The sequence below is a fragment of the Panicum virgatum genome, chromosome 1K, assembly GCF_016808335.1.
Source record: "Panicum virgatum strain AP13 chromosome 1K, P.virgatum_v5, whole genome shotgun sequence".
Taxonomy (NCBI): domain Eukaryota; kingdom Viridiplantae; phylum Streptophyta; class Magnoliopsida; order Poales; family Poaceae; genus Panicum; species Panicum virgatum.
In genome coordinates, this window is record NC_053136.1 from 27,210,848 (window position 1) to 27,236,325 (window position 25,478).

General features: G+C 44.1%; 3 protein-coding genes and 1 non-coding gene across 6 annotated transcripts; 1 reads left to right on the forward strand and 3 right to left on the reverse strand.

Annotated features, from left to right (window-relative positions):
• The first annotated feature begins 734 nt into the window (after positions 1–734).
• Positions 735–14,450, forward strand: LOC120700440. The gene is made up of 4 exons (XM_039984683.1): positions 735–1,010; positions 8,250–10,273; positions 13,623–13,709; positions 13,846–14,450. Exon 2 carries the CDS (start codon positions 8,380–8,382, stop codon positions 9,514–9,516), a length of 1,137 nt encoding a protein of 378 aa, XP_039840617.1. The 5' UTR covers positions 735–1,010; positions 8,250–8,379; the 3' UTR covers positions 9,517–10,273; positions 13,623–13,709; positions 13,846–14,450.
• Positions 11,910–13,629, reverse strand: LOC120700430 (uncharacterized protein DDB_G0280205-like). Its single transcript, XM_039984670.1, has one exon. The coding sequence runs from the start codon at positions 13,442–13,444 to the stop codon at positions 12,089–12,091; it is 1,356 nt and encodes a 451-aa protein (XP_039840604.1). The 5' UTR covers positions 13,445–13,629; the 3' UTR covers positions 11,910–12,088.
• A 1,407-nt stretch (positions 14,451–15,857) lies between the features above and the next one.
• Positions 15,858–23,013, reverse strand: LOC120700413 (extracellular ribonuclease-like). 3 transcript variants are annotated; one of them, XM_039984650.1, is made up of 9 exons: positions 22,499–23,013; positions 22,317–22,381; positions 22,146–22,210; positions 21,972–22,058; positions 21,097–21,227; positions 20,594–20,699; positions 20,107–20,363; positions 16,433–16,730; positions 15,858–16,050 (listed from the first exon to the last, which is right to left on the reverse strand). In XM_039984650.1, exons 1-9 carry the CDS (start codon positions 22,940–22,942, stop codon positions 16,007–16,009), a joined length of 1,497 nt encoding a protein of 498 aa, XP_039840584.1. In that variant the 5' UTR covers positions 22,943–23,013; the 3' UTR covers positions 15,858–16,006. The 3 variants fall into 3 exon arrangements, with proteins under 3 accessions (XP_039840584.1, XP_039840575.1, XP_039840592.1); XM_039984641.1 differs by having other exon boundaries at positions 21,963–22,058; XM_039984658.1 differs by lacking the exon at positions 16,433–16,730 and having other exon boundaries at positions 15,877–16,050; positions 21,963–22,058.
• A 2,058-nt stretch (positions 23,014–25,071) lies between these two features.
• TRNAH-GUG lies at positions 25,072–25,143 on the reverse strand. Its single transcript has one exon. It is a non-coding gene; the product is annotated as a tRNA-His (tRNA).
• Positions 25,144–25,478: the final 335 nt, after the last annotated feature.

The window sequence follows — 25,478 nt, forward strand, 5'->3', positions numbered from 1 at the left end:
CTGTAGCGTGGTAAAATTGTAGTGTCATTTGGTATGATAATATCTAAGGGCGTCCGTAATGGCTAGCTATTTAGCTAGCTAGATCTGATGTGGCAATAGAAAAATAGGAGAGAGTAGTCATTAGCAACGAGTAAATAGCTGATATATTTCACATAGTAGAAGAACATGTGAGAGAAATGTCTAATAGTTTAAAATAGTCTTATCTTTTATCTCTCATCTCTATATTAGCATACTGTAATTAGTACTAACTATTACTATTGCAGACGCTTTAAGGAAGTGCCTCCTGTTGTAATAGTAAAAAATTAAATTCGCGAAAAGATAGGCCGACCCGCCAGCGAGGCCCTGTTTGGTTTGTGCTACGCTAGGAACTGTAGCAATTTTGACTATTAATTAAAAATATTAAATAAAGATAGTTTACAAAACTAACTCCATAACCCCTGTGCTAGAACCCTGAAGAATCTAATGAGGCCTTTGACTGCGTGATTAGAGGATAGTTGCTGTAGCATCACTGTAGTCAATCATTGATTAATTAGTCAATCATTGATTAATTATTGTCATTAGATTCGTCGCGAAAAGTTATACTCATCCGTAAAAAAAGTTTTGCAAATAGACTTCATTTAATTGCCCATGCATAGAGATTAGCACGAATCACTGTTCATTAACATAAGTAACCAAATGGGGCCGGAGAGAGCAAGCACCCGCACCCGTACACGCCGGCAGCAGGCAGCAGGCAGCAGGCAGCAGCCAACGAGCGAGACCAAGGCAACCAAAGACCAGAAACACATCGCGCAGCTAGAAGCCTAGTAGAAGCCCGCTACCAGCAGCAAGCACGCGGCGCGGCCGCGAGCAACAAGCTCTCGTCAGCACCACCAGCAGCAGCAGCGAGAGCAGCGGGCCGGCAGCCGGGAGCCCCGCCCCCGTCGCGAGCACCAAGCAAGCAGCAGCGCTCCCGTCTCTCCAACCGATCGCTCCTCCCCTCGCCGTCCTGCTCCAGCAGCAGCAGCAGCGAGGTGAGCCAAGCTTCCCCTCCTCCCGAACCCAACTGCCTCCCTGCTCTCCCCAATTCCCCCGCCCTCGATTCCCCCCCCCCCCCCCCCCCCACGCGTGCGCGCAATGGGGGACCGGCAGCCAGCACCGCCCAATGGCGCCCGTATCGCGCTCTCCCCGCCGGTGCTCCGCTGCACCCGCCGCCGCCGTCCGGGCTCCAGTTGCTGCAGGGCGGCCTCGGGAGGCCGAGGGCCTCGGAATTCGGCGCGAAACCCTACTCCTGCCGCAATTCGGGGGCTGTAGTGTCCCGATCTCTGTTGAGAGCGATCAGAGCACTACGGTAGCTGAATTTGAGCTAGGGAGAGAGATCGGAAGGAAAGTTCAGAGGAAGAACGCTAGAGAGAAGAGGAGAGCACAGGAGGAAGAAGAAAGATTCAGATAGGATAGTTCATTTCTTTTCTTTTCGATGGCAAGCCATACTGGCTGTCTCAGTACAAGTAGCACGGCTCTTGGGCCGGAGACACACTCACGCACACAAGCAACGGCCCACGGCCCGATAACCAGGAACACAACGCTAAATACCCAAAGTAATGAAGACAGCACTACCCATGCCTGACATTTCCCCTCCCTTCAGAGCCAGCCGGTCCCCAGGCTGGTGCAGATGGAAACCGAGTCTTCAAACCGTAGTAATCTTCCCATGTAAACATCTCAGGAGGCAGGCCACTCCACTGTACTTGAACCTGAGTGATTGCAGTATCGCCTTTCTTCACAAGGCGGCGGTCCAAGATTCGCTCGGGCACCACATCTACTGTATCTAGAGGAGGAATTGCAGGAATGTCAGAAAACACAGGGGTATTGTCAGGCACAGAATGTTTCAGCTGAGAGACATGGAAAACAGGGTGTATCTGAGCATGAACAGGGAGCTCCAATTTGTAAGCAGTAGTGCCAACTTTTTCCAAGATTTTGTAAGGACCAAAATATTTGAAGGCCAGCTTGGGAAATGATCTGTTAGCAACTGAGGATTGAGCATAGGGTTGAAGTTTCAAGAAGACTGATTCACCCAGCTGAAACTGTCGAGGGGATCTGTTCTTATCAGCATAAGATTTCATCTTTTGTTGGGCCCGGAGCAGATTCTCTTTGAGTGTATCCAAGAGAAGTTGCCTGTCCTGAAGTACAGTAGTAGCTTCAGAAGACTCAGAATCACCAGAAGAAGTAATCATTGGCACAGCTCCTGGATTGGGATCAACCCCATACAAAGCTTTGAATGGAGAACATTTGAGGGCTGTGTGATAGCTGGAATTGTACCACAGCTCAGCAGAAGGCAGCCATTTATGCCATTTGGTAGGTGAATCATGCACAGCACATCGAAGGAACATTTCCAGGCACTGGTTTATCCTCTCAGTCTGCCCATCTGTTTGAGGGTGGTAGGCAGAGCTCATGAGCAATTTGGTACCCAACAGAGTGAAAAGTTCCTGCCAGAAATGGGCTGTAAAGATCTTGTCACGGTCGGACACAATTGAAGTGGGAACCCCATGTAACTTCACCACATTGTCAAAGAAGACTTGGGCCACATACTTGGCAGTGAAGGGATGTTTCAGAGGGTAGAAGTGTGCATATTTGGTGAATCTATCCACCACCACCAGAATCACAGAATATGTATCAGACTTGGGCAAGCCCTCTATGAAATCCATGGATAAATCTTTCCAAGAACTGTCAGGAATGGGCAGAGGCTGCAATAACCCAGGATATTTACAATGTTCATGCTTGGCCTGCTGGCAAATTTGGCATTGCTTAACAAATGAGTCCACATCACCTTTGAGTCCATGCCAATAAAACAACTTCTTGACTCTGTGGTATGTAGCTTGCACACCAGAGTGTCCTCCAATAGCAGAGTTATGAAAAGCCGAAATGATCTTAGTTTTTAAAGCTGTATTGTCACCCACCCACACCTGATTTTTCTTGTAAATCAGACCATGTTTCAAGGAGAACCCATGAGAGTTGGGACTAACCACAGCTAACTCAGTAAGCAATTGCTGAGCATTGATGTCAGTAACATAAGAATTGACCACTTCTTGGAGCCATATAGGTGTCCCACAAGATATAGCTGAGCATTCGAATGCATGTCCCACTCTAGACAAAGCATCAGCCACCTTATTTTCAGAGCCCTTCTTGTAATGGAGTTTAAACTGTAATCCAGCCAACTTTGCCATTGCCTTTTTCTGCCAATCAGTTGATAGAGTCTGGTCTTGAAGATGGCAAAGACTCTTATGATCGGTCCTGATGGTGAATTCACCCCGCTGAAGATAACTTCTCCATTTGTCAACTGCCATTAGTATTGCAATGAATTCTTTTTCATAGATAGAAAGCTTTTGATTGTTGACCCCAATTGCCTTACTGTAGAATGCCACAGGGTGACCTTTTTGAGATAGAACAGCCCCAACTCCTGTATCACAAGCATCTGTTTCTAGTTCAAAAGGTTCTTGAAAATTGGGTAGTGAGAGCACAAGAGTAGTGGACATCGCTTGTTTCAATTGCTCAAAGGCTTGTTGAGCTGTGGCAGACCACTGAAATGTTTTCAACTTGAGAAGGCTTGTCAGTGGCTTAGCAATAATGCCATAATTACGCACAAATTTTCTATAGTAGCCCGTTAGACCAAGGAACCCTCGAAGCTCAGTGACATTGGTAGGCACTGGCCACTGCAACATTGCAAGAGTTTTAGAAGGATCCGTAGAGACACCCTTATCAGATATGATGTGGCCAAGGTACTCAAGGCTGGTCTGGGCAAAAGTGCACTTGCTGAATTTAGCTACTAACTGATGATGCTGCAGCACGTGAAACACCATCTTGAGGTGTTCAGCATGGGCCTCTAGTGATGGACTGTAAACTAGGATGTCGTCCATGAACACCAGTACAAACTTTCTCAAGTAAGGTGCAAAGATTGCATTCATGAGACATTGAAATGTTGCTGGGGCGTTAGTAAGTCCAAAAGGCATTACCTTAAACTGAAAATGGCCGTGATGAGTCTTGAATGCAGTTTTAAATTCATCACTAGGCAACATTCTGATTTGATGAAATCCCGATTTCATATCCAATTTGGCAAAGTATTTAGCGCCAGCGAGCTCATCTAATAATTCATCGATGATAGGCATGGGAAACTTGTTCTTCACAGTTATATCATTTAGGTTTCTGTAGTCAACACAGAATCTCCAAGAGCCATCCTTTTTCTTGACTAGAAGAACAGGAGATGCAAATGGGCTCATACTGGGTGTAATAAGGCCAGCTGCCAACATATCGCCCACTTGTCGTTCAATTTCATCTTTTTGCAATGGAGAATACCTATAAGGCCTTGAGTTAACTGGGGCAGCATTAGGGACCAAAGGAATGGAGTGGTCATAAATCCTGGATGGTGGTAAGGTCTTGGGATCTTTAAAAACTTGGGAATATTCAGTGAGCACTTTCTGAATGATGGGAGGAATATGCTGTTCTGAGGGGGCAAGTGTATCATGTAGAGTGACAACTGCAAGTGCCCAGATATCATTGCCCTTACCAGACTTGTACAATTGCTCAGAAGACATTTCAGTTAGCTGTAATTGAGGTTGGGGCAGTACGCCTTGCAGCCTGATAACGTTGTTCTGATATGTAAACTCAACCCATTTCTCTTTCCAATCACAATTCATAGGTCGAAACTGTGCCAACCAGTCCATCCCGAGTACCATATCATATGCTCCTAACGGAAGAACTAAAGCATCCACTGTAAATGTGTGACCCTGTACCCACCATGAAAAATCCTTCACAGCTTGAGAACAAAGAAGAGTCTGCCCATTAGCTACTCTGACCTCCATAGGAGTAATGTCCACCACATTGCATGGCACTTTGGCAAGGAGACCAGCATTAATGAAGGTGTGTGAACTGCCAGTATCAAGCAACTGCAGAACCACCTGGTTACAAGCTAAAGCTCGGAATTGAATAAGCTTAGGCTTGTCGGCACCAGAAATAGCATTCAGGGACACAAAAACATCCTCTGGAGCATACAGAGATTGTGGAGATTCCAACAGTTCTAGCACTTCGTCTGACAGCATAATGCCACCATCCCCCCCATCTTCCACTGCAATATAATTCAGTGTGGGACTGGTAGGCTGTTTGCACTTGTGGCCAGGAGTAAACTTTTCACCACATTTAAAACACAACCCATTGAGCTTTCTGTATTCTTTGAGCTGTCTAGCCTTCCAGAGCTCACCAGCCTGAGGTGGTGCTGTAGAGTCGGATTTACCAAGAGTATAGCTTTTGGGAGATGAAAGCTTATGGAATGGCTTCTTCTGTCGGAGTAGCAGTCCCTCTTGGATGGCAGCCAATGTGGCAGCCTTAGTCACAGTGTCGGGTAACTGAATCTCAACAGCTGCTCGTAATTCTTCCTTAAGGCCAAGCACAAACTGAGTGATTAAGAATGGCTCACTAATTGTCTTATCATATAGACGAATATGATAGACCAACTGCTCAAAGGACTTCTTATAGTCTTCCACAGTGTCAATCTGCTTAAGAGTTAATAGCTCCATAATCTTCTCTCTATGGGAGGTGACATCAAACTCAGCAAGGACAGCAGACTGGAACTCATCCCAACTCAATACTCCATATGAATCTTTATAAGCCTGAAACCAATGTGCTGCACGACCATCCAAATACATGGTTGCAGCAGTAACTCGAAATCCATCAGGAATCTGGAACATAGTAAAATAAGCGGTGCATTTATCTATCCAAATCCTAGCATCAGTACCATCAAAACGAGGGAATTCCATCTTGGGTAACCAAGGGCGCCGAGAGGCAGAATCATCCGGAACCCCAAGAGAAGATTGAGGCGGCGGTGGAGGAGGAAATCGCGGATGAGAGCCCATTAATCCTGAGGTATCTCGCCCTGGAATAGTCAGTTTCGGCAGCGTGGAGGTTTTCAGCGCGCGAGCGACTTGCTGTTGCTCCTGCTGGACCGTGCCCAGGGAGGTCATCGCCAAATCCACCTTAGTCTGAACTTGTTCAAGGCGGCTCGCCTGATCAGAAAGCTTGGTGTTCACGTCTGCGAGCTGCTCCTTCACCATGGACAAGTCCTCCAGCTTTGTAACGACTGTCGTGAGCTTTTCCTCGAACAGCTTGCGGATACGTTCCTCCATCTCATCCATTGCCGCGCAGAGCTGTCTGGTGTGTGCGGCTTGACGATTTGGCGCCGTGGTGAACTCGTGTGCCCAGCCAAGCGAACGACAGGAATAAATCCCCAAACTAAAACCCTAAGCGGCGCAATAAAACTTGGTGGTCGATGGCGCCGGAGCGGCTAACCGTCGATTTGCGGTGGCCGCCGCCGACTGGGAGTCGGTGGGCGGGGCGTGGATGCCAGAATCGGAAGGATTCGTGGCGGAGCAGGTCGAGTCGCCGATGAGGCGGACCAGACCGAGGATATGACAGCGATGGTGGAACGGGGTGGAGGCGCGCCAAGGATAGTGTGGCTCTGATACCAAATGTAGTGTCCCGATCTCTGTTGAGAGCGATCAGAGCACTACGGTAGCTGAATTTGAGCTAGGGAGAGAGATCGGAAGGAAAGTTCAGAGGAAGAACGCTAGAGAGAAGAGGAGAGCACAGGAGGAAGAAGAAAGGTTCAGATAGGATAGTTCATTTCTTTTCTTTTCGATGGCAAGCCATACTGGCTGTCTCAGTACAAGTAGCACGGCTCTTGGGCCGGAGACACACTCACGCACACAAGCAACGGCCCACGGCCCGATAACCAGGAACACAACGCTAAATACCCAAAGTAATGAAGACAACACTACCCATGCCTGACAGGGGCGTAGCGGGTCGGATCAGGGAAGCCCCCGGGTGGCGCCCCGAGCTGGGGATTCACAGTTTGAATTGCGCACTGTGTTGCCGTGCCGCAGTTTGCTACGCCGTCGGGATTTTTTTTTCTTTGGGTGCTCTTTTTTTTTCTTCCGCCCTCGCACGCGGCTAATTTCGCGTCAGGAATGGAGCTCGTTCGTTCGAGGGGGTTTTGAATTCGATCGTGCGGAAACCCTAGCCTTGCTCGTCTCGCTTGCGTCGGAATCTAGAGTCATGGGAGCTCGGTGCTTTGGGGCGTTGCCTGCCCTTGAGTTATTTGCTTGTCATTTTGGTTTCAAATCTCCAGCGGCTTGCTTCTGACTGCGCGGTCCCACAGTTCCGGGATCTCTGCATATGTTCACTTCGTGGGTTCACCGCAGATTCTTGATTTCGTCACTGGCTGTTCCGTTTTCCTGTGCCGCATGAGCTCAGAAGACTTCGCTTGGGTTTGCGCGTACGAGGTGGATAAGAATTGGATGGAACAAGAATCGTGTGGTCATGATTGCATTAGTTTGCTTCAGTCTTATTGTTTCTGTCATCTGACATCGGATCAATTTTGGTGACGTGTGATTTTCTCCTCGAGCTGCTGCTCTGCTCCTTTAGATGTCTCCAGCGTGATCAAACTTTTTAGAAAATGGAAACAAGGTCCAGCCTCTGCACCACATTCTCTCTAGGCCAAGACTATGATAAATACAAAAACTAGGCATTGTCATATATCATATATGCAGATCATCCAGCCTATCGCTAAACCTCCACACATTATTAGGGAAGAACTCCGTAACAGCAACCTCCAATACATGGGCCGTATGGTGTTATGAGCGTGGTGGGATTGAGAGGATTGTGGAGAAAGAAGGGGCGGTTGCTGCCGCGCTACAGTACCCGCGGTGCTACAGTACCGCGGGTACTGTTCACGAGGCGGCGGCTGCGAGGGCGAGAGAGCGGCGGCTAGGGTTGGGGGGCGCTGGGAACGCCGGCCGCGGGGCTTCGCCCACGGCCGGCAAGAGATAAGGGATTTCCTTCTAATCTCTTGCTTGATTAGATTGATACATCTCCTCTCCTTATATAGAGAGGTTTACTTGACCCCTAAGCAAGCGACTAATTAACCCTAATGGGCTAAGGCCCTTGACTCCTCTAACATATGGCATGTACCTATCTTATGTCCTTGCCCTCGATAGATTTAGTTTTACTGTTTGTTGGGATTTTTCTTGAAACTGGACTCCCCACTTTTCATTTTGGTGCGAAGCCTAATCTTTCAATTGATCAGGCATCGTTATGGAACTCAATGAAGTTTTAATTCAGTACTGTTCTATTGCTTCTAAATTAACCTAACCAGAGGCAATTAGCAGCTTTTTGTCCCTGTCTTCATTTGTTATACCCACTTCTGAAGCATAATTTGTTATCAATTGCAGTTAATTCTCCTGTTGGTTTATTTGTCTACTGGGGCATATTGGATTAGAGGAGCAGCAAAAATTGAAGAACCCAAGAATTACTTTTAACTTAAATTTATGTTCTGATTGTATGGAATCCCATTTCTGAGAGATGCCATCATCGACACCACTGCCGCCACAAAATTTGCTCCCACTACTATCACCGGTGGTTGGGCAGAGCACTCGTATTAATCTCGGGGAAATCAAACAAAAACTAGTTAAGAGGATTGGCTCAGAGCAGACAAAGAAGTACTTTGAGCACTTGCAGAGGTTTTTGTCTTCGAATCTGAGCAAGGTTGTGTTTGACAAGCTCTGCCTCACAATAGTTGGTCATGAAAATATTCGGCTTCATAACAACCTAATTCGCTCTATTCTCCACAATGCCTGCCAAGCAAGCGGGCCACCAAGAGCCAGTGCACCTAAATCAATTGGAGTTGCCAAGAATTCAAATCATGTCTTAGTTCCACCAGTTCTGGTCTCTGACAATGGTGATGTTCCATGGCGACATGTGAAGGCCCACTATCCACAAGGCAGAAATGCAGATGCTGTCCAGGATAATGGTGTTGTGCATTTGACCAAACTGAAGAGATTTCTACGGCCTCAACAAAGTGACCTTGTGGAACCACTGTCCAAAAGATTACGCGTCAAAAATGCATATTCAAATTTATCTGACCCCCCAAATAGCAACTATCATGTTGTTGGCAGAGAAAATATTGAAGGGATTGCACAGAATGCTCGAGATCCAATAACTGCCCCACTAGGGATTGCCTTCCGCTCTGGTCATTTTGGTGACAGTTGGAAAACTTTGACATTTTCCTCTAGCGCTGGCGGTGATAACTCTTTTTGTTGCTATGACCTTGGTCAGCTGTGTGATACTTCATCACTGAAACAGCGGATGGGGAGAATAGCAGAAACAGAAGGGTTGGATGGTGTGTCATTAGATTGTGCTAATTTATTGAATAACGGAACAGATTTATTCTTGAAACATCTTATTGGATCTTGTATTGAACTAGTTAGAGCAAGATCTCAGCATGATCAAATAAATCAGATGGCACTAAAACAACAGTTAAGTCGAAAGCTTATAAATGGTGTACAGCTGCAAAATCAGGTGCATGGTCGAAGTGCCAATACATGCCCACAAATCAGCTCAATTTCATTGCAAGACTTCAAGGCTCAATCAGAGCTAAATCCTCAGCTGCTTGGAGTCAACTCATCACTGCTACTTGAAAAAATGAATTCATATGATTAATCAGTCAGGATCCAAATGAATTAATCTTTCTACAGAGATTAATCTTTGCCAAGCAGGCAAGAGGATTACAAGCTTGAAATTCTATCTGGATCACATGCACCGACAGCCAAATGGTATGTGGATGTCTGCATATTTTCTTATGCAACAAGAGGCCTGAACCAATGCCCCCAGTTCCTGGTGTGAATTGTAGCACACTCAGAAAATGCACCAAGCTGAGGTTGGAATTCTGTGATGAAGTCTCAGCCTCACCAGCTAGCATGCTCCTCCACATTTTTTCTGGACAGTGGGCACAGCAATGTCCTGACTTGTTTCCTTGCGCATCTGCAGCTGATGTGTTTTTACCTGTTTTATCACTCTTGCACTGCATCAAAGTCCAAGCCTGCCTCCATAACTTACTGCAGCTGAGATGTTACTTCCTGTTTCATCTCCACTACACAAAAGGATGTTTTGACATTCCTTTGTCTTGGATGTAGCAGACACCAAATCTTGTATGATGTCTGATGTTCATTTTCATAATTTGTTGATGGGCAGTGGAAGGTGCTTCTAACCATTGCACAGTATCCGCTTCGGGTGAACTCCGCAGCTCACTATAAAGATTGCTCCATCAAAATAAGTGAAGATCTCGTACCTTTTAAGACTGTTGATTATACAAAGATATCAATGTTGTGCTCTTATGCACCAAGGCAAGATTGCATAAACAACCATGGTGGTGCTGGGTGCAAAACAGATTTAGAACAGAGCCTTCCAACATAAAGAGGTAAGTCTATTACACTAGTGTGGTATAAATTGTTACACTTGTGCTTCTGAGCATGTACATACTGCAAAAGTTGATGAATTTGATTTAGAGTTAGCTTATTATACTTTGCTTCAATCTTAGAGTGCATTCACCCGTTTCTTTCAGAACTGATAAAAAGTTGCAAACTAAGCCATACTCTGGGAATAATTTTTCGGGCTGTTTAGTTGTTGTAGTTAGTCCATAAACTATCGAAGTACCTGTTTCCCAGACTCCTTTCTATTAGGTTATGTAAATAGAAAACATGTATTCAACTATTGACTCTTTGTTCCTTCATCTTAAATGATATGGAGTTCTATTTTCGGCTGTTTTACTTTACATTGTGTTGCCACCTACTATGCGTAATCAGAATTTCGAAACAAGTTACATTTTTCTCTGCATGAAATGAAGGGCAATCAAATTAATGCATGCTTATATATATTTTGGAGATGTCCTTTTCACGCAATATATCTTTAAGTAATATTTTTCTTTCCTTGAATGTTCATGGTGCATGTGTTCTTTTTCTTGAATATGCAGGAGAGCTGTGCATCATTGCATTAGAATAGGAAGGAAAGGCCAAAATAGCTGTACAGTACAACACACACCGTTGAGCTTTTAGAGTGGATCGCGCCTGTGAAAAACTAACACGACAACCCTAGACCTTGGTGCATATGTTTGAACTTCAAATAAATTAGTAGTGTGGAAGTAGAATGAATTTAACAGCATGCCCTTTACTTGCTGAATTACATCAACACATTGAAGATGCATCGAATACAAACTCACATCTAGGTAATCATGCAAACTTATAATGTGGGGTGATTGGATGGCATTTAGATGTACTAGATTTAGCTGGAGCGGGGAACTGCATCAATTGCAAACATCCCCTCAAAGATAGAAAGATTACAAATCCACCATTATAATGAACGGTGGTGTGGTGTGTCAGCCTGATTGTGGTGTTGTGGGCTAAGTGAGAAGAAGATCCAACTTAGGTTATTATAATTCATATTGGGTACTATGAAACTTGGACTTCAAATTTGTGTTACTTAATTATTTTATCAAATTGAGCCCATATATTGAAGGCAAGGTCATATTAATAACATAGCAAAACAGATTGACATGGAACAAGTTTAGCAAAAATCCAATAGATTGCTTCAAAACATGTTCAACTTTTAAGAAATGCAGGCACAGCAAAGTCTCTGGCTCCACATTGTTGGGTTAAGCACAAAGAAATGAAATCTAAAACGTTGTGGAATTAAAGATGCAACAAATTTGGGTTGGGGGAACCTTATAATCTCTAGGAATGCTGATGGATAAGATGTTTAGAGATGGAAACCATTTTTTTTTTTTGAGAGGTTAGATAAAAAACATGTTGTGCTAGTGGCCAGGCGCCTTTGGTTGGAAAATTTGGGTTTCTCATTTGTGAGACTGTCCCAAAACTAGTTTTTCTTTTTCATCACATAATCACATGTACGCTGGAGCTTGGACAGGTTACTGGTCCTAACTTGCAGAAGTGTTATAAATGTTCAGCATCAATTCCAGTTTTTCTTTTTCATCACATAATCACATGTACACTGGAGCTTGGACAAGCTACTGGTCCTAACTTGCAGATGTGTTATAAATATTCAGCAGCAATTTCACTCGATTCCAGAACAGTAACTGTCGCGCTAATGAAATGAAACATATGGACATCCACTCTTCACAATTGAATACATATTTTCATGAATCAGAGCGGCTTTTTACTTCGAAATATGAAAAAAAAAGGTTTGTTACTAGTGCTCCTTCAGCACCTCACGTCCATTCTCACTCTCGGCCAGACATTGCTGTCTCAAACCTCCCCACCAAGGCCATTACCTTGTTCTTCCTCTCCTGGATAGGCTTGCCCCTGCCCTCTGTGGCTTCATTGCTCCTCCCATCATCCTTCCTCCATCTCTGTGCCAACTCCATGGTCTTCGTTGGCAGCATTATATTATCTTCCTTAGGTTTGGCCTCTTCTTGTACTATTAACTTAGGTTCGGCAGCAGCATCCTTTAAGTCAGTTTCACTGTCAGCTTCTTTTAGTGCGGTTTCACAGTCAGCTTCTTTTAACTTAGTTTCATCAATAGCTTCGTTTAACTCAGTTTCACTGACAGCTTTATTTAGTTCTGTCTCATCAACAGATTCCGGACTGACATCTTCCTTCAACTCAGTTTCATCTACAGCTTCTTTCAATTCGGTTTCACTGATAGCTTCTTTCAGGATGTTTATATCGCTGTTGATTTCAGCATCAGCATTGCCACATGTGTTCAAGTTTTTAGTGTCTTCTCCTTCACTTTTCTCTTCTAAAATGTCCCCTGTATTCTCATTCTTGTATTCCTCCTGAGCATAGGATGGCTTGCTATTCACACCCACAGATTGCAGATCAACAGGATCAGGGAGCCGTTCTTGCAAGTGCTCTTCTATGGAAGAGGTGCTTATGCTCTCTGTCTCGTCAAATTCCATCAACAGCTCGACATCTTGCTCCTCGATTCTTGGTGCCTCTATTTGTCTTGCTGGCCCACTTCTTGTCCTCTGGATAGAAACATAATTTTCGCCCCCTGTTCTTCTCTTTGCTATAGAACCAGGGGCACGAGTCGAAGACACAGATTGAGTTTTTCCAGCTCCAAGAGGTCCCGCTGTTGATTTCTGAGTTTTCAGTTTCACGGAAGATGTTGCCATCTTCTCGATGCCAGGCCTTGTAGATAGGTTACCCTTCTGCACTGTTAATGGCGATTTTGCTGTCCTGGTGATATCCTTAGATGAGGCATTTGGTGTTGCAAGGGCTGCAGGCCAGACAGATGTGGCACCAGGCTTTTCTACTTTTCTTCTCATTGTGTTGGCTTGCTTTGCACTAGCCAGGGAAGAAGCAGAGTGGGGTGTCTTTCCATGGGTGGAAAAAGAGCCCGAACCAGATGTGGACCGGGATGAGGTGGTGCGAGTGCTGACCGACGATGAGGGTCGACAGGTGTTGGATGAGCTTGAGGCAGGCGATGGGGATAATCTGCGATCAGGAGAAGTTGGGACGGACCTTGCACGCCGCATCCCTTGGTCAGACTCACTGGATTTGAGCCCTGTGGACATATTCCGGACACCCCGGTTGGCCCTAGCATTTGGTTGAGGCTCCCTCCTTGATGTTGCCATTGCATACAAGCTATTCTGCAAACAATTGAAAAAATCAAAAAAATAATGATGTTGTCTGCCTCTGGGTTATGAACTGCAACCATTTTGATGCCATCGCTGGAAAAAAAAAAGTACCATAATTGGGCTTCATGACTAGCAATTCAACATGTTATGAATGCTTGTATCTGTTCATGTGCAGCTTCATTTAGGAGAGCAGGCAAATAAATGTGGAAAATTAACTGCAAGGAACAAAGGGATGGATAGAATGGAAATGGTGTGGTTCAAGGTATGTCATACAGATAATCAGATAAAACAGCATGAGTACTTTTCAGAACGGATCTTCATTAATTAGCTTCTTATTTGCACTCCATGCATCACACATCATACAATCCCCTATTGATGCCTACTATCCGTGCTTTCAGATGCAATAGCCAAAGAAGAACATTCGCGACTAGGGGGATCTAAATTACGCTGCCATTCAGCCAACAAAGAGGCCAGGAAACTGTACCTGGGCTGATCTCGGAGCTGCTCACAAGAATCCTGAATGCTGATCAATATCTGCAATTAAAGGTCACCAATTCATGCCGAAGAGAACAGAAAGTTTGCATTGCAGGGCCCACCTTATATGGCCTGCCGCCTGCACCTGGAGGATCCAGGCGGTTGTGGCGTTGAAATAGTCTGACTTTCTGAATGTTTGGCCCTTGTGCTTCCGTTTGTTGGCTCCGGTGGGCATTCCATAAATAGTGAGCTGAGACAAACCTCCATTCATGATTCATGGTCTGTGGATCTGCCGTTTGTGTTTTCAAGCGTAATAACGGCAGGCACGGTTACATGCTTGCCTGTCTCTGAATTTTGTTGCTGGCACGCGTTCCCTGATGCATATGTTGCCATTGGAGCATGAGTTTAGCAGGCGATGTGTACTTGTGGTGTGATGATCATTGACATGAGTTTATGCTCCTGGACATCATGGGTTCAATCCCTTATGTTGTGATGATCATTAACCATATCTCATGAAGAACCTGTGTAATTGGTTGTCCAATATGCTCGTGTCTGTTCATCCTTCAAATGTTGAACTCCTATGATAGAATTTCTGATCCTATTCACCTAGGAGTATTGCCGAACGCTCCTTAGGATGCGCGTCAAATATGCAAAATTGACCTGACAACCTTTAGGAACCGTCTAAAGCTTCGACGGACACGCTGCTCTACCCCTCTGTTCTCAACCCTATTCTTTGCATGATATGAGTATGGCAGCACTACACCAAACAAGGAAAATGAGAAGGTCGAGAAAACCCTTGCCCGAATCGTGCTTCATGGTCCTTCAGAGCGTTTTACTTGCACATTTGTTAGATCGATAATGGTTACCCTGAAACACCCCATTTTAAAAAAAAAACTCGCCTATGAGATAAATAAAGAGTGCCAATTAACTATCACGTTTGCGTATACATAAATCACACTGTTTACCAACCATGCTGGTTCATGCATGAAAACTATAAAGAAACTTCAGAACGATAAAAGAGGCCATCTACAATCTGCAGAGCCATCAACGAATTCATTCACTTCCAAGTCCATCAATAGGTGTCGTAAGGTGTTTTGATGAAAATTAATAGGAACTTAGCTGTCAATTCTATCCTCTTATGCCGTATGCCCTTATCGAGCATTCTTTGAAGAAAATAATACTTGATATTTTGGCTTATTCACATATCAGTTGAACCTCAAACTCCTGTATGTCCATAGCGCCTCCATGGGGCAATTAGTCTCAATAATGGAACATGCTGAAGTTTTGTTCATTGTATGTTTAGTCTTCCTTTTCTTTTAGAAATAACAAATGAAGTGATACCAAATACCGTTAGCTTCCACTTATCATCAGGGTTGCAGATCTGAATAACCTTCAGTTGTATAAGTTGTTTGCTACCTCCTTGGGGTTTCCCGTGGACAGAGATGGTAAATTGCACTAGAACATCTGTCCAGCATTCAGCTTCCCGGGTGTTGCACTCCCTGTTATCGTTTTCCATGCAAACTCTCGAATTTTGCTCCCAGTAAGTCCCAGCGAATCTTGATTGGATGACTCATCAGTCTCCTTGATCATGATATCTGTGGAGACTAAACCCTTGGCAGGTCCATCCTGAGCTCTCAGCAGGGGCGGCGCCAGGGGTATGCCCCTGTATGCCTAGGTATACCCAAGTTTTAGAGAAAAATACCAATATGTATACTGTCATCTATAGCTTATGGGTCTAATTCAACAAAAAAAAAGCCCAACAACGAAGGCAAAGATAGGAATTCGCTCCCTACCTGTCTCTGCACCCCCCGAGGCCCCCTTCCCAATCCGTTGGCTCCCCCTTCCCACCGCCGTCCGCGACCCAGCCTCCGCCTCCGGCCTTCCGGCTTCCGGCCTCCGCCCAGTGCCCGACTCCGGCGGCAGAGCTCCCCCACTCCAGGCACTAGCAGCGCAGGGGAAGCTGTACTGAGGGACAGCTAGGCCATCCAGGGGCGCGAGCGCCACTGCAGCCTACACCAGGCACCAGCGGCCGGCGGCCGGCGGCGCCGAGTACTGCTCCAGTGACCAGTGCTCCATCTCGGCCCTTCAATTCAAGCAAGCCAGAAGTCCAGCAAGATAAGATGAACACCCTAGATCCACATACATCCACTCATCAGTGAACTATACAAGATTTCATTTTCTAATTCTTTCGATTGTATTCTTAATTCTCGTAATGTAGATGAAAAAGAAGGATGTTAGCATATTTGCATTGTGGGAGAAAGCTGCGAAGGCCAAAACAAACAGCATATTTGCATATTCTTCGGTCATTTGAAAAATAAGGATATCATCAATCTTTTTCAACAAAGAGATCGTAGGGTTATATTGTAGTATCCTTTACTGTTTTGTAATATTTTTAATTATTCATGTTCAGAACTAATACTCCAGTTATTATTATGGATTTGCTATGACCATTATAACTTATCATCCATTATATTGTGTATTAGCTTTAATTTTTTTATATATTTGGCATACCCAACCGCAAATTCCTGGCTCCACCACCGGCTCTCAGGCTCCCTTCATAGGACAAAAATTCCAAAACTTCAGCTCGGCGCATGTCTCTACAGTAGACGAGAGCTATGCCATCAGCTGGTCGATTTTGGAGAGGGGTACGCACTGTGTATAACAGATAACCAGAACTGCCTTCTGTGACAGTGAAGGCTTCCCTGTCTGCTAGATTAAGAGAGCGGTACATTCGCCCATTTGCTCCATTATACAGTGCGAGAATGAGATCCTTTGCATCTAAAGATGTATGTATCATTAATTCAACAAACTGCAGGAAAAAAAATGTAAGTTTGCAACTGTGTAGAACATAATACACGAAGTTTGGTACTAGCAACAATTTCAAGGATCCCTTTTACTAGGGTTTTCTGAATGGAGCATTTGTTTCCAATTGACAAGAAAATACAGGGGTTGATAATTACAGAAAATGTCCAAAAGTAAATTGTATTAGAGGTCGGCAGAGTTGTTCCTCATGTGGAAGTGGGGCACCGATATGAGGAAATGAACCAAAAGGGAAATGAATATAGACCATTGGCTTGCCAACACAACAAAGCCTGGAGGGGTCAAGGTCAACACTTAAAAAACAGTTGCAAGTACCTCAGTGGTATTGTGTTTGACCTGCCCTATCAAGCCACCCAAACCTTCTTCCTTTTACAGATCAGGTATGTCAAATGTGTCTATTATTTGTTCATTACAAGGCATTTTAGCTCTTGGTTTATGAGTCAATGGTGCATTGTGACCATTTGATCATGGGGTTGGTGGCAATCAAACTACATAGGAGATCATGATTCTGAAATCGATGCGAGCAAATAAAAGATCATGCAGGACCGATCTCACGCCACCACATGGTGCCACCATGGCAGTGTTAGGTGTCCAAAGCAGCAGGGTTAGGCATGCAGACAAGCCAAGTGCAGTAAGCCACTTAAGTAACTTAATTGTCTTCTCTAGTTTCTGAGACTGGAAACCCAGTTGCACATGAGTTTGATGACTTCCAATGCAAAATACTCAAGATGAAGGTTAATTATCATAAATTGCCAAAATATTGGTGTGATAATGAAAATGCTCGAGAGCAGCACAGAGAAATGTCTTATAATGGCATTAAACAAACAGAAGGGTGGCATGTAGGGAGTAACGAAGGTCGTCTCACCTTCCAAAGGCTTCTCAAGATTGATCCACATTCATCTAATGGTCCATTTCAGAGTTTGTATTATTGGAGCTACTGAGCTAGAGAAGAGTCTGCTCTGCACCAACAAAAGCAGACACGTATCCTCCTAAAACTTGATATCACCAAAGCATTTGATTCGGTATCCTGGACCTTCCTTTTGGAGGTACTGCAAATACTGGGCTTTGGACAAGTATGGCGTGATATCATTAGCGGTCTCCTAGCTACCTCCTCTACTCAGATACTACTTAATGGCTCCCAAGGTGATAGAATTGAGCATAGGAGAGGACTGGGGCAAGGGGATCCATTGTCCCCAATGTTATTTATTCTTGTCATGGATGTGCTTTGTTATTTGGTTAAAAATGCTTCTGATGAAGAACTCTTGCAGCCGCTGTCCGAGAACTCTACAGCACCGCATTTCCCTTTATGCAGATGATGTGGTCATCTTCCTCCAGCCTTCTGTCAATGACATCAGTCTCACTTTGGATATTTTGCAACTCTTTGGTGAAGCTTCTGGTCTGAGAACAAATGTGCAGAAGAGCACTGTCCTCCCTATCCACTGCATGGCTGAACATTTAACAACCTTACAAGCACACTTTCCCTGCCAGATATCTGAGTTCCCTTGCACATATCTTGGAGTGCCTCTCTCACCTTACAAGCTAACCAAAACTCAGGTTCAACCGATTATTGAAAAAATTGCTGATAGACTACCTGGGTGGAAGGCCGATTTACTCACAAAGGTTGGTAGGAGTATTTTGGTCCAATCTGTGCTCACTTCCATGGTAATTTATCTGTTGCTGGCCTAAGACCTCCCTGCCAAGGCTTTGGAAGCAATTGATAAAATCAGAAGGGGTTTTCTTCGGAAAGGAAGAAAAGATGTAAAGGGAGGACACTGTTTAATTGCCTGGCCAAAGGTTACAAGACCCCCTGATTTAGGTGGTTTGGGCATCTCCCAACTACAGTTTTTAGTTTGGGCATTAAAGTTAAGGTGGCTTTGGCTCCAAAAAACTGAACTTGACAAACCTTGGGCCTTCCTCCCGGTTCAGGCTCCACCACAAGTCAAAGCTTTTTTTGCTATATCCATTACCTCTGTGGTGGGAAATGGAAAGAATACCTTATTTTGGACAGACAGGTGCTTGCTTAGGCAAAGACTGGATCAGACATTCCCTCACCTGTTTGGAGCAGTGGCGGCTAGAGCGAAGAAAAGAACAGTACATGATGCACTAGTTGAGAATTATAAAAGGGGTGCTCTTACAATAAATGCCCTGATTGAATATCTTCGCTTATGGGAAAAACTCTCAGGTTTCGAGCTGCAGGCTGAGGTGGATGACACCCATATTTGGCAGTTTTCGGCATCAGGTCATTATTCCGCAAAGTCTGCTTATGAAGCTCTATTTACTGGAGCTGTCCAATTCAAACCTGGGAAGAGAGTTTGGAAGAGTTGGACAACTGGCAAGTGCAAATTCTTCATGTGGATGGTGGCACACAAAAAATGTTGGACAGCTGATCGCCTTGCAAGAAAAGGACTTCCACACCTGGCAGTCTGTCCTCTCTGTGACCAGGTTGAGGAAACGCTGGATCACTTGCTGATCTCCTGCGTCTTCTCCCGACAGATGTGGTTCAATTTGCTACAAGGTCTTGGACTGCAGGCACTTGCCCCAAGGTTAGATGATAAGGTGTTTGACGACTGGTGGGACAATTTGAGCAACAGGTTGTCTGGTCAAATCCAAAAAGGAGCTAATTCTCTAGTCATCTTGGGGGCTTGGAATTTGTGGAATCACCGAAATCGGTGTGTCTTTGATGGGGTTGTTCCTAACTTAAACAGTCTACTGTCGGCAACTAGGGAAGATCTGCACCAGTGGTCTATTGCTGGGGCTAGAGGAGTTTCCTTCCTCCTCGCCCTGGCTCCTACAACCTCCTAATCTTGGGGGTCTGGTCTAGCTTTGGTCTCTTTGTGTTTTTTAGTAGAGTAGAAAGTGTTTTCTGTACTTTAGGGAGTGTTACAGTCCCTCCATTTCTGTAACCCTTTTGGGGGGGGGGGGGGGGGGGGGAGGTTCCCTCCCCCCTTTTTTTTCTTCTTAATATAATGAAGCGTTGTTCTCCTACGTTTTCGAGAAAAAAAAAAGGTTTGCTTTGATATGTTACCCAATAAATCAACCCCTCAGCTAAAATTCAACAACAACAACATAGCCTTTTGTCCAAAGCGAGTTGGGATAGGCAACCCCTCAGCTAAAATTCAAAAAAAAACTAACCTAACAAATGACCAGCATGTCATTAATTGCCATGTATGGTCATGATGGTTGAATGCATCATCAGTTTGCCTGTACTTAGTTTTTAGACACTGAGACATGTGAATTAATCATATAAATGGTAGGCACCTGCAAGTGCTTAAAATGTAACTAGTTCATGCAAGTCATGGGTGACATAAGCAAACCAGAGAAAATAAACACGAGAGAAAAATATGGTGAACTGATAGATGTGGTACCTCATTCTCATCTTTGCCTTTATTTTCATAGTGGAACTCATTGATCCAAGCCTTCTGTGTTTTCCCTGTGAAAGGTGAACTTTCGGCAGGAGCGTTCCCCCATATAAGATTTGCATATTCTGGATGATCAACAAAAGGATTTCGATTATGCTGGTAAAGGCTGCAGACTCTGTCATTTCTAAGCTGCTCAGGTCCTGATGGTGGATCGAGTTCATTCCACCGTAGAAGAGCTGATAGGAGACCCATGTTTCTTCTTTCTTAAAGAACAGGCAGAAATTTGGTAACTAAATGAGCAAAAAATCATTGTGATTAAATTAAGTAAGGTGTAACGTGCAAGCAACTTGTCTCATTGTCTGATATTAATCTCCGTATTGCAACATAATTAGTTTGGTATGAATAAGCACTATATGTTCCATGAGGTATCTGCCAAGTACTAGGACTAAAACCTAAATATCATCAATGCATATCTTTTTGAGAAAGTACTTCCGAATACTTGGTGAATCAGAAAGTTCCAGATGTGGTGTTCCAGCCTTCTGGCCAGATCCATAGCTTACTGCCATGTACATCAGGGACCTAGCTACATCTCCACGCACCTGATGCCAAAAAAAAAACGAAAGACTTAGTGCCAACAACACAGAAAATGAGACCTAAAAGAAAATTGCAGTTTATATCTGGAAGGCACTACGAGTGGTGCTCATTTACGACTGAACTACACCTAATGTGCCTGACTTCCCAATGCCCTTGTGACTATGCTAAACATTCCAGATAGTACTTTAACACGATTCTGAAGCTTAAATTACTTCTGATTTAGATATTTCATTATTTCCCTCTATTGGATTAAACACATATAATTCCTGGTTCCTGAATCTGAATATGTACTTTCCAATTCAAATGCCAGCATTGTATTCAAATTCAAGGATAGATATAATTTCCTCTACGTTGAGTGCATAGTTAGATATATCATTCATTCCAAACAAATAGTTTCTAAACCTGATACGGAGGTGCCCACTTTTCAGCGTCTGTCTCAGTGTCAGATGCGGCTTCACGATTTGCTGGTCGTACACAATTTATTGATGTGGCAGTACACTCTCCAAAATATTTGTTTCCCCTTGAAGAGTTTACTGAAAACAGGATTTGCACCTTGAGAAAGACAGTCAAAATTCTATGCTGCATGAATCAATCCATTTTGAATTATAATTCCTTTGATTGCAAAGTTTAGGCTATGATTTAGATATAGTGGTCTGTATTTTGGGGTTTCTTTACACCCTTCTCTTCTTAATATATTGATATGTACCTCTCTTGTGTGTTCAAGAAAAAAAATAGATGTAGGGGGCAAATGTCTCACTTATTCTCGAAAATGATGAAGAGGTGCATTTCATTTCGTTAAGAGGAGAGAAAAAGTACAATGGAAGGGGCATACACCCTTCCAAAAGGCCAAAACACACACACATTTACAGCCCGTTTAGATGTTTAGTGTTTACGCCCCACACTGAATTTTACATGACCAGATCACACATCAACAGACTAAGTGTCCAGGGCAAACGACCTTTAGAGAAGCTCATGGAGCGCCTGTGCTCTGGCTACACACCAGATACTGCTTTCATCTCCTACTGTTTGTAAGACTACCAAACCATTTGGAATGGCGCCATTGAAGATGCAGTCATTACAGTGCTTCCAAAGCTCCCAAGCCACTAGGTAATCATCGAGTTTAGACCCTTTTGCAGCCCTTTAGTTTAAATAGGGGGCAAATGTTTCACTTTAAACAAACACAATCCTAATGCTGAGGTTTTCCATTTTCTATAAATCATGCCTAGTGGCTAGTGGTTGGATGTATTGCATTCATTAATGGCAGAAACCTGGCTGACCATTGACATCTGCAGGACGTATGTTGTGAAGATCAGTTAGCTCTGGGCCATAACTTAGACCATATGATCGAGGCCACAGGTGTTCCCCTGCACAGTAAAACACACAATAATTCTGTGAATGGAAAACATAAAGATAAGTTTGCATTGTCCTGTCTACATGTTAATTCTACTCACTATTCCATCCATCTGGTTTGCCTGCTAAGATCTTCGGCACTGCTCTCTGCGAGTATATCTCAATCCTATAAGAAAAAATTAGAGCCTAAAAATCAATACAGAATATGGGAACCAGCTTCCAGTGCTACACAAACAACATTAGTACCCATAATCTGTCACAGAGCACCATACACTTTAGATGATGCCTCAGGGTGTTCTGCATCAGCTGCATCTAGAATCTTGAGCGCCTCCCACACCTACAACATAAGGGTAAAAAAATCACATTCTTCTTTCTCAATTCGAGCCGAAATTCCACCAGATTAAGGAGCACGAAAGCTAATTGATGCTACATAGTTGACAACAAGCAAACCGACATCTTTGTCCCGCAGGGCAGCGTGAGGTGAGACGACGGCGGCGAGCTTCGCCCTCAGCTCGTCGCCAGCCAGGCCTTCAAGGCCAGCGTAGTAGCGCCTGACATCTTCGCAGGGGTACGCGGCGGCGTCCAGCGGTGAACGCACACCCACGGAGGAGGCATGGGCAGCCGGGAGAAGCGGCAGGCCAGACAGCGCGAGCGCAGCAGTGACCAGCGCGTGGAGGCGCCGGTCCAGCCACGGCGGGAGGGAGCTCTCCGGGAGCAAGAGCAATGGCGACCCGGTGGGTCCGGGGCTGGGTTTCTTGCCGCGGCAACTACGGCAGCAACATGGAAAGGATGGGCGACAGATGGCGATGGAGCGGCAGGTTTTTGATGGCGCAGCGCCGCGGGCAGGAGTGGGGGAGGAAGAGGATGCGGTGAGGATGGTGGGTATGGGCGCCGACATTGCCGCTCCACTCGGCGGCGATGAAGATGGTTACCAGTTGTACCAACCGAACTGCCGAAGTTCGCGGATCCATATCGTCACGGTAGCATGTTTTTTAAGTTTTTAGTTATTAAATAAATAATGAAAATATGTATTTATTAGAACTTAAAAGTAATTGAATTATTTTTTTTAAATCACACGTTACAACTCCGACACTCACAACACACGCACACTCACACCCTTATGAACACATTTACGTAAATCCTAGCACTATGAGCATCTTCGAAGACTGAGCCGACAAATCATCGAGATTGACGAAGTCACCACAGGTGCCTCGCTGTCGACGGGAACGTCGCTTATCACTGAATGCACAACGCCGTTAAATCCCGGAATATTCGCTCCCATATGGAGTCGAACCCAGGACCGTATGTGTTACCGAGGCTTTTATAACCACTAGGCTACAGGTCTTTTCGCAAAGTAAATAAATTACTTTAAGCCGGACTTTAAATATATCTAGTAAAAATTTCATAGGAGTAGTAAAATGTATTTATGGGAATATAAAACTACAAAATGCATATGTTTAAAAAATGAAGGTCAACCCAAATAGTTCAGATAAAATACATTTGAGAAATTGGTGTTGTACCTATTTTGCAGTGTAATTGTTATTATACTCTCATTTTTATTAACTTTGTGATTTTACTTTTACTTTTCACAAGTCTGCGCGATTTCAATCCTATTCAACGCGATTTTTTGCCCCTGGTTTGACCGTTGACAAGAGATAATTGCGTTGACGGAAATATAACACTACAAAATGCATATGTTTAAAAAAAATGAAGGTCAACCCAAATACTTCAGATAAAATACATTTGAGAAATTGGTGTTTTACCCCTAATTTGCAGTATAATTGTGATTACACCCTCATTTTCATTAACTTTGTGATTTTATCCTTGCTCTTCACAAGTCTGCGCGATTTCACCCCTATTCAACACGATTTTGCCCCTGCTTTGACTGTTGACAAAGAATAAAATTGCGTTGTCTGCAGCAAAATCGCGTTGACTTTGTAAACAGCATGGGTAAAATCAGAAGTTAAAGAAAACGAGGGTACAGTCACAAGCGCAATGTAAATTAGGGGCAAGAACACAAAATCCCAATTGGCTGTGAATTTGAATCAGAGTTAAGGAATCTTTGAGATTCAGCTGATCCAATGACTTTGTCTAATTTTACTTTAATTCCACATTACGAATATCAAAAGTCACTTTTTTAAGCAGTCAGGGTACTTAGTATGTATAGAAGAATAATCCTGATGGAAAAAAAAATTTAGACCCTTTCCTAATTTGAATACAAAAAAGCAAAATTTAATTGACACATCCATATTTATTGGATAGATCAAGAGTCTACATATCTAACAAGATCATACATTTTAAAAGCGACCCAAATACATTTTAAAAGCGAAAGGAGCAATAAATATACTGCACTTCATGCGACCAAATAAGATAGCCAATGTACTGCTCAACATTATTAAAATTTGAACAGGTGCTCTAGAATGACATGCAAAGGAGAGTTGAGTCCTATAAGAATCAAAGATGTGATGTTAATGAAACCCAAATCCAAACAGCGGAAAAATGTTGTTGCACTTGACCCAAATTTTAGAGTTTGGAAAGGGTGACAACGGAGAAAAAAAAAGGACTCTATTTGGTTCCGGCAGTCTTTTTTTAGCTCCTGTCATATTAAAAAGAATCTTACTATTTAGTCATATCAAATAAAATCTATTTATTATTTTTTCTGACAGATGGGTGCTAATTCGCGAGACAAATCTAATTAGACTAATTAATTTATAATTTACTATATAATGCTACAGTAACCATCCACGAATTATTAATTAGTATACCTCAATAAATTCGTCTCGCAGTTTAGTCCAGCGTTATGTAATTAATTTTGTAATTAGCCTTCATTTAATTCTTCTAAATATTAAGATTTTTTTGACATGACATAGCCTAAAGTTTTAGCCCCTGGATCCAAACAACTCATAACACAGTGCAATCAGTCCACAGGGCGACAGCACGTCTTAAGCAGGTGAGAATTCAAAAAGAAAAAAAGAAAAAAAAGGTGATGAACACAAGAGGAAGGAAAAACAAAACATAAAAAATCTTTGTGGCTGCTGGGATTCGAGCCCAGGTCTCCACGGCCACAACGTGGAATTCTCACCACTAAACTACAGCCACATTTTGTTCTAGCTTGGTAACAAAACTCTTTTGTAACTACATGGTCCCGTCGGCTGTCGATCTCGGGTGGTTTTTGCGAAGCTTCGCGTGGAAGAACAGGAGAAACCCCCGCATCGCAGCGATCTCTCTCGCCAACGCCGCCGACGATGGCGCAGCAGAAGCCCCAGCCGGCCGCCGGCTCGGGCATCCTCGATGCCGTCCCGCTCTTCGTCGTCGTCCTCCTCGCCGCCCACGTCCTGGCCCTCGTGCGCCTCCCGCTCGCTCTCTTCTTCTTCGTCCCCCGCCGCCCCGTGCTCGCACACTTCGTCGCTTAATCCCTAACGGATCCCGACTCC

What these genes read in the sequence shown, in the direction of transcription:
- LOC120700440 (XM_039984683.1), top strand. Translation starts at nt 8,380, where the DNA reads ATGCCATCATCGACACCACTGCCGCCACAAAATTTGCTCCCACTACTA.
- LOC120700430 (XM_039984670.1), bottom strand. Translation starts at nt 13,444, where the DNA reads ATGGCAACATCAAGGAGGGAGCCTCAACCAAATGCTAGGGCCAACCGG.
- LOC120700413 (XM_039984641.1), bottom strand. Translation starts at nt 22,942, where the DNA reads ATGTCGGCGCCCATACCCACCATCCTCACCGCATCCTCTTCCTCCCCC. An exon ending in CTGCCCTGCGGGACAAAGAT is followed by an intron (nt 22,382 to 22,498) that starts GTCGGTTTGCTT and finishes CTTATGTTGTAG; the next exon opens with GTGTGGGAGGCGCTCAAGAT. An exon ending in TTCTGATTCACCAAGTATTC is followed by an intron (nt 20,364 to 20,593) that starts GGAAGTACTTTC and finishes CTGTTCTTTAAG; the next exon opens with AAAGAAGAAACATGGGTCTC.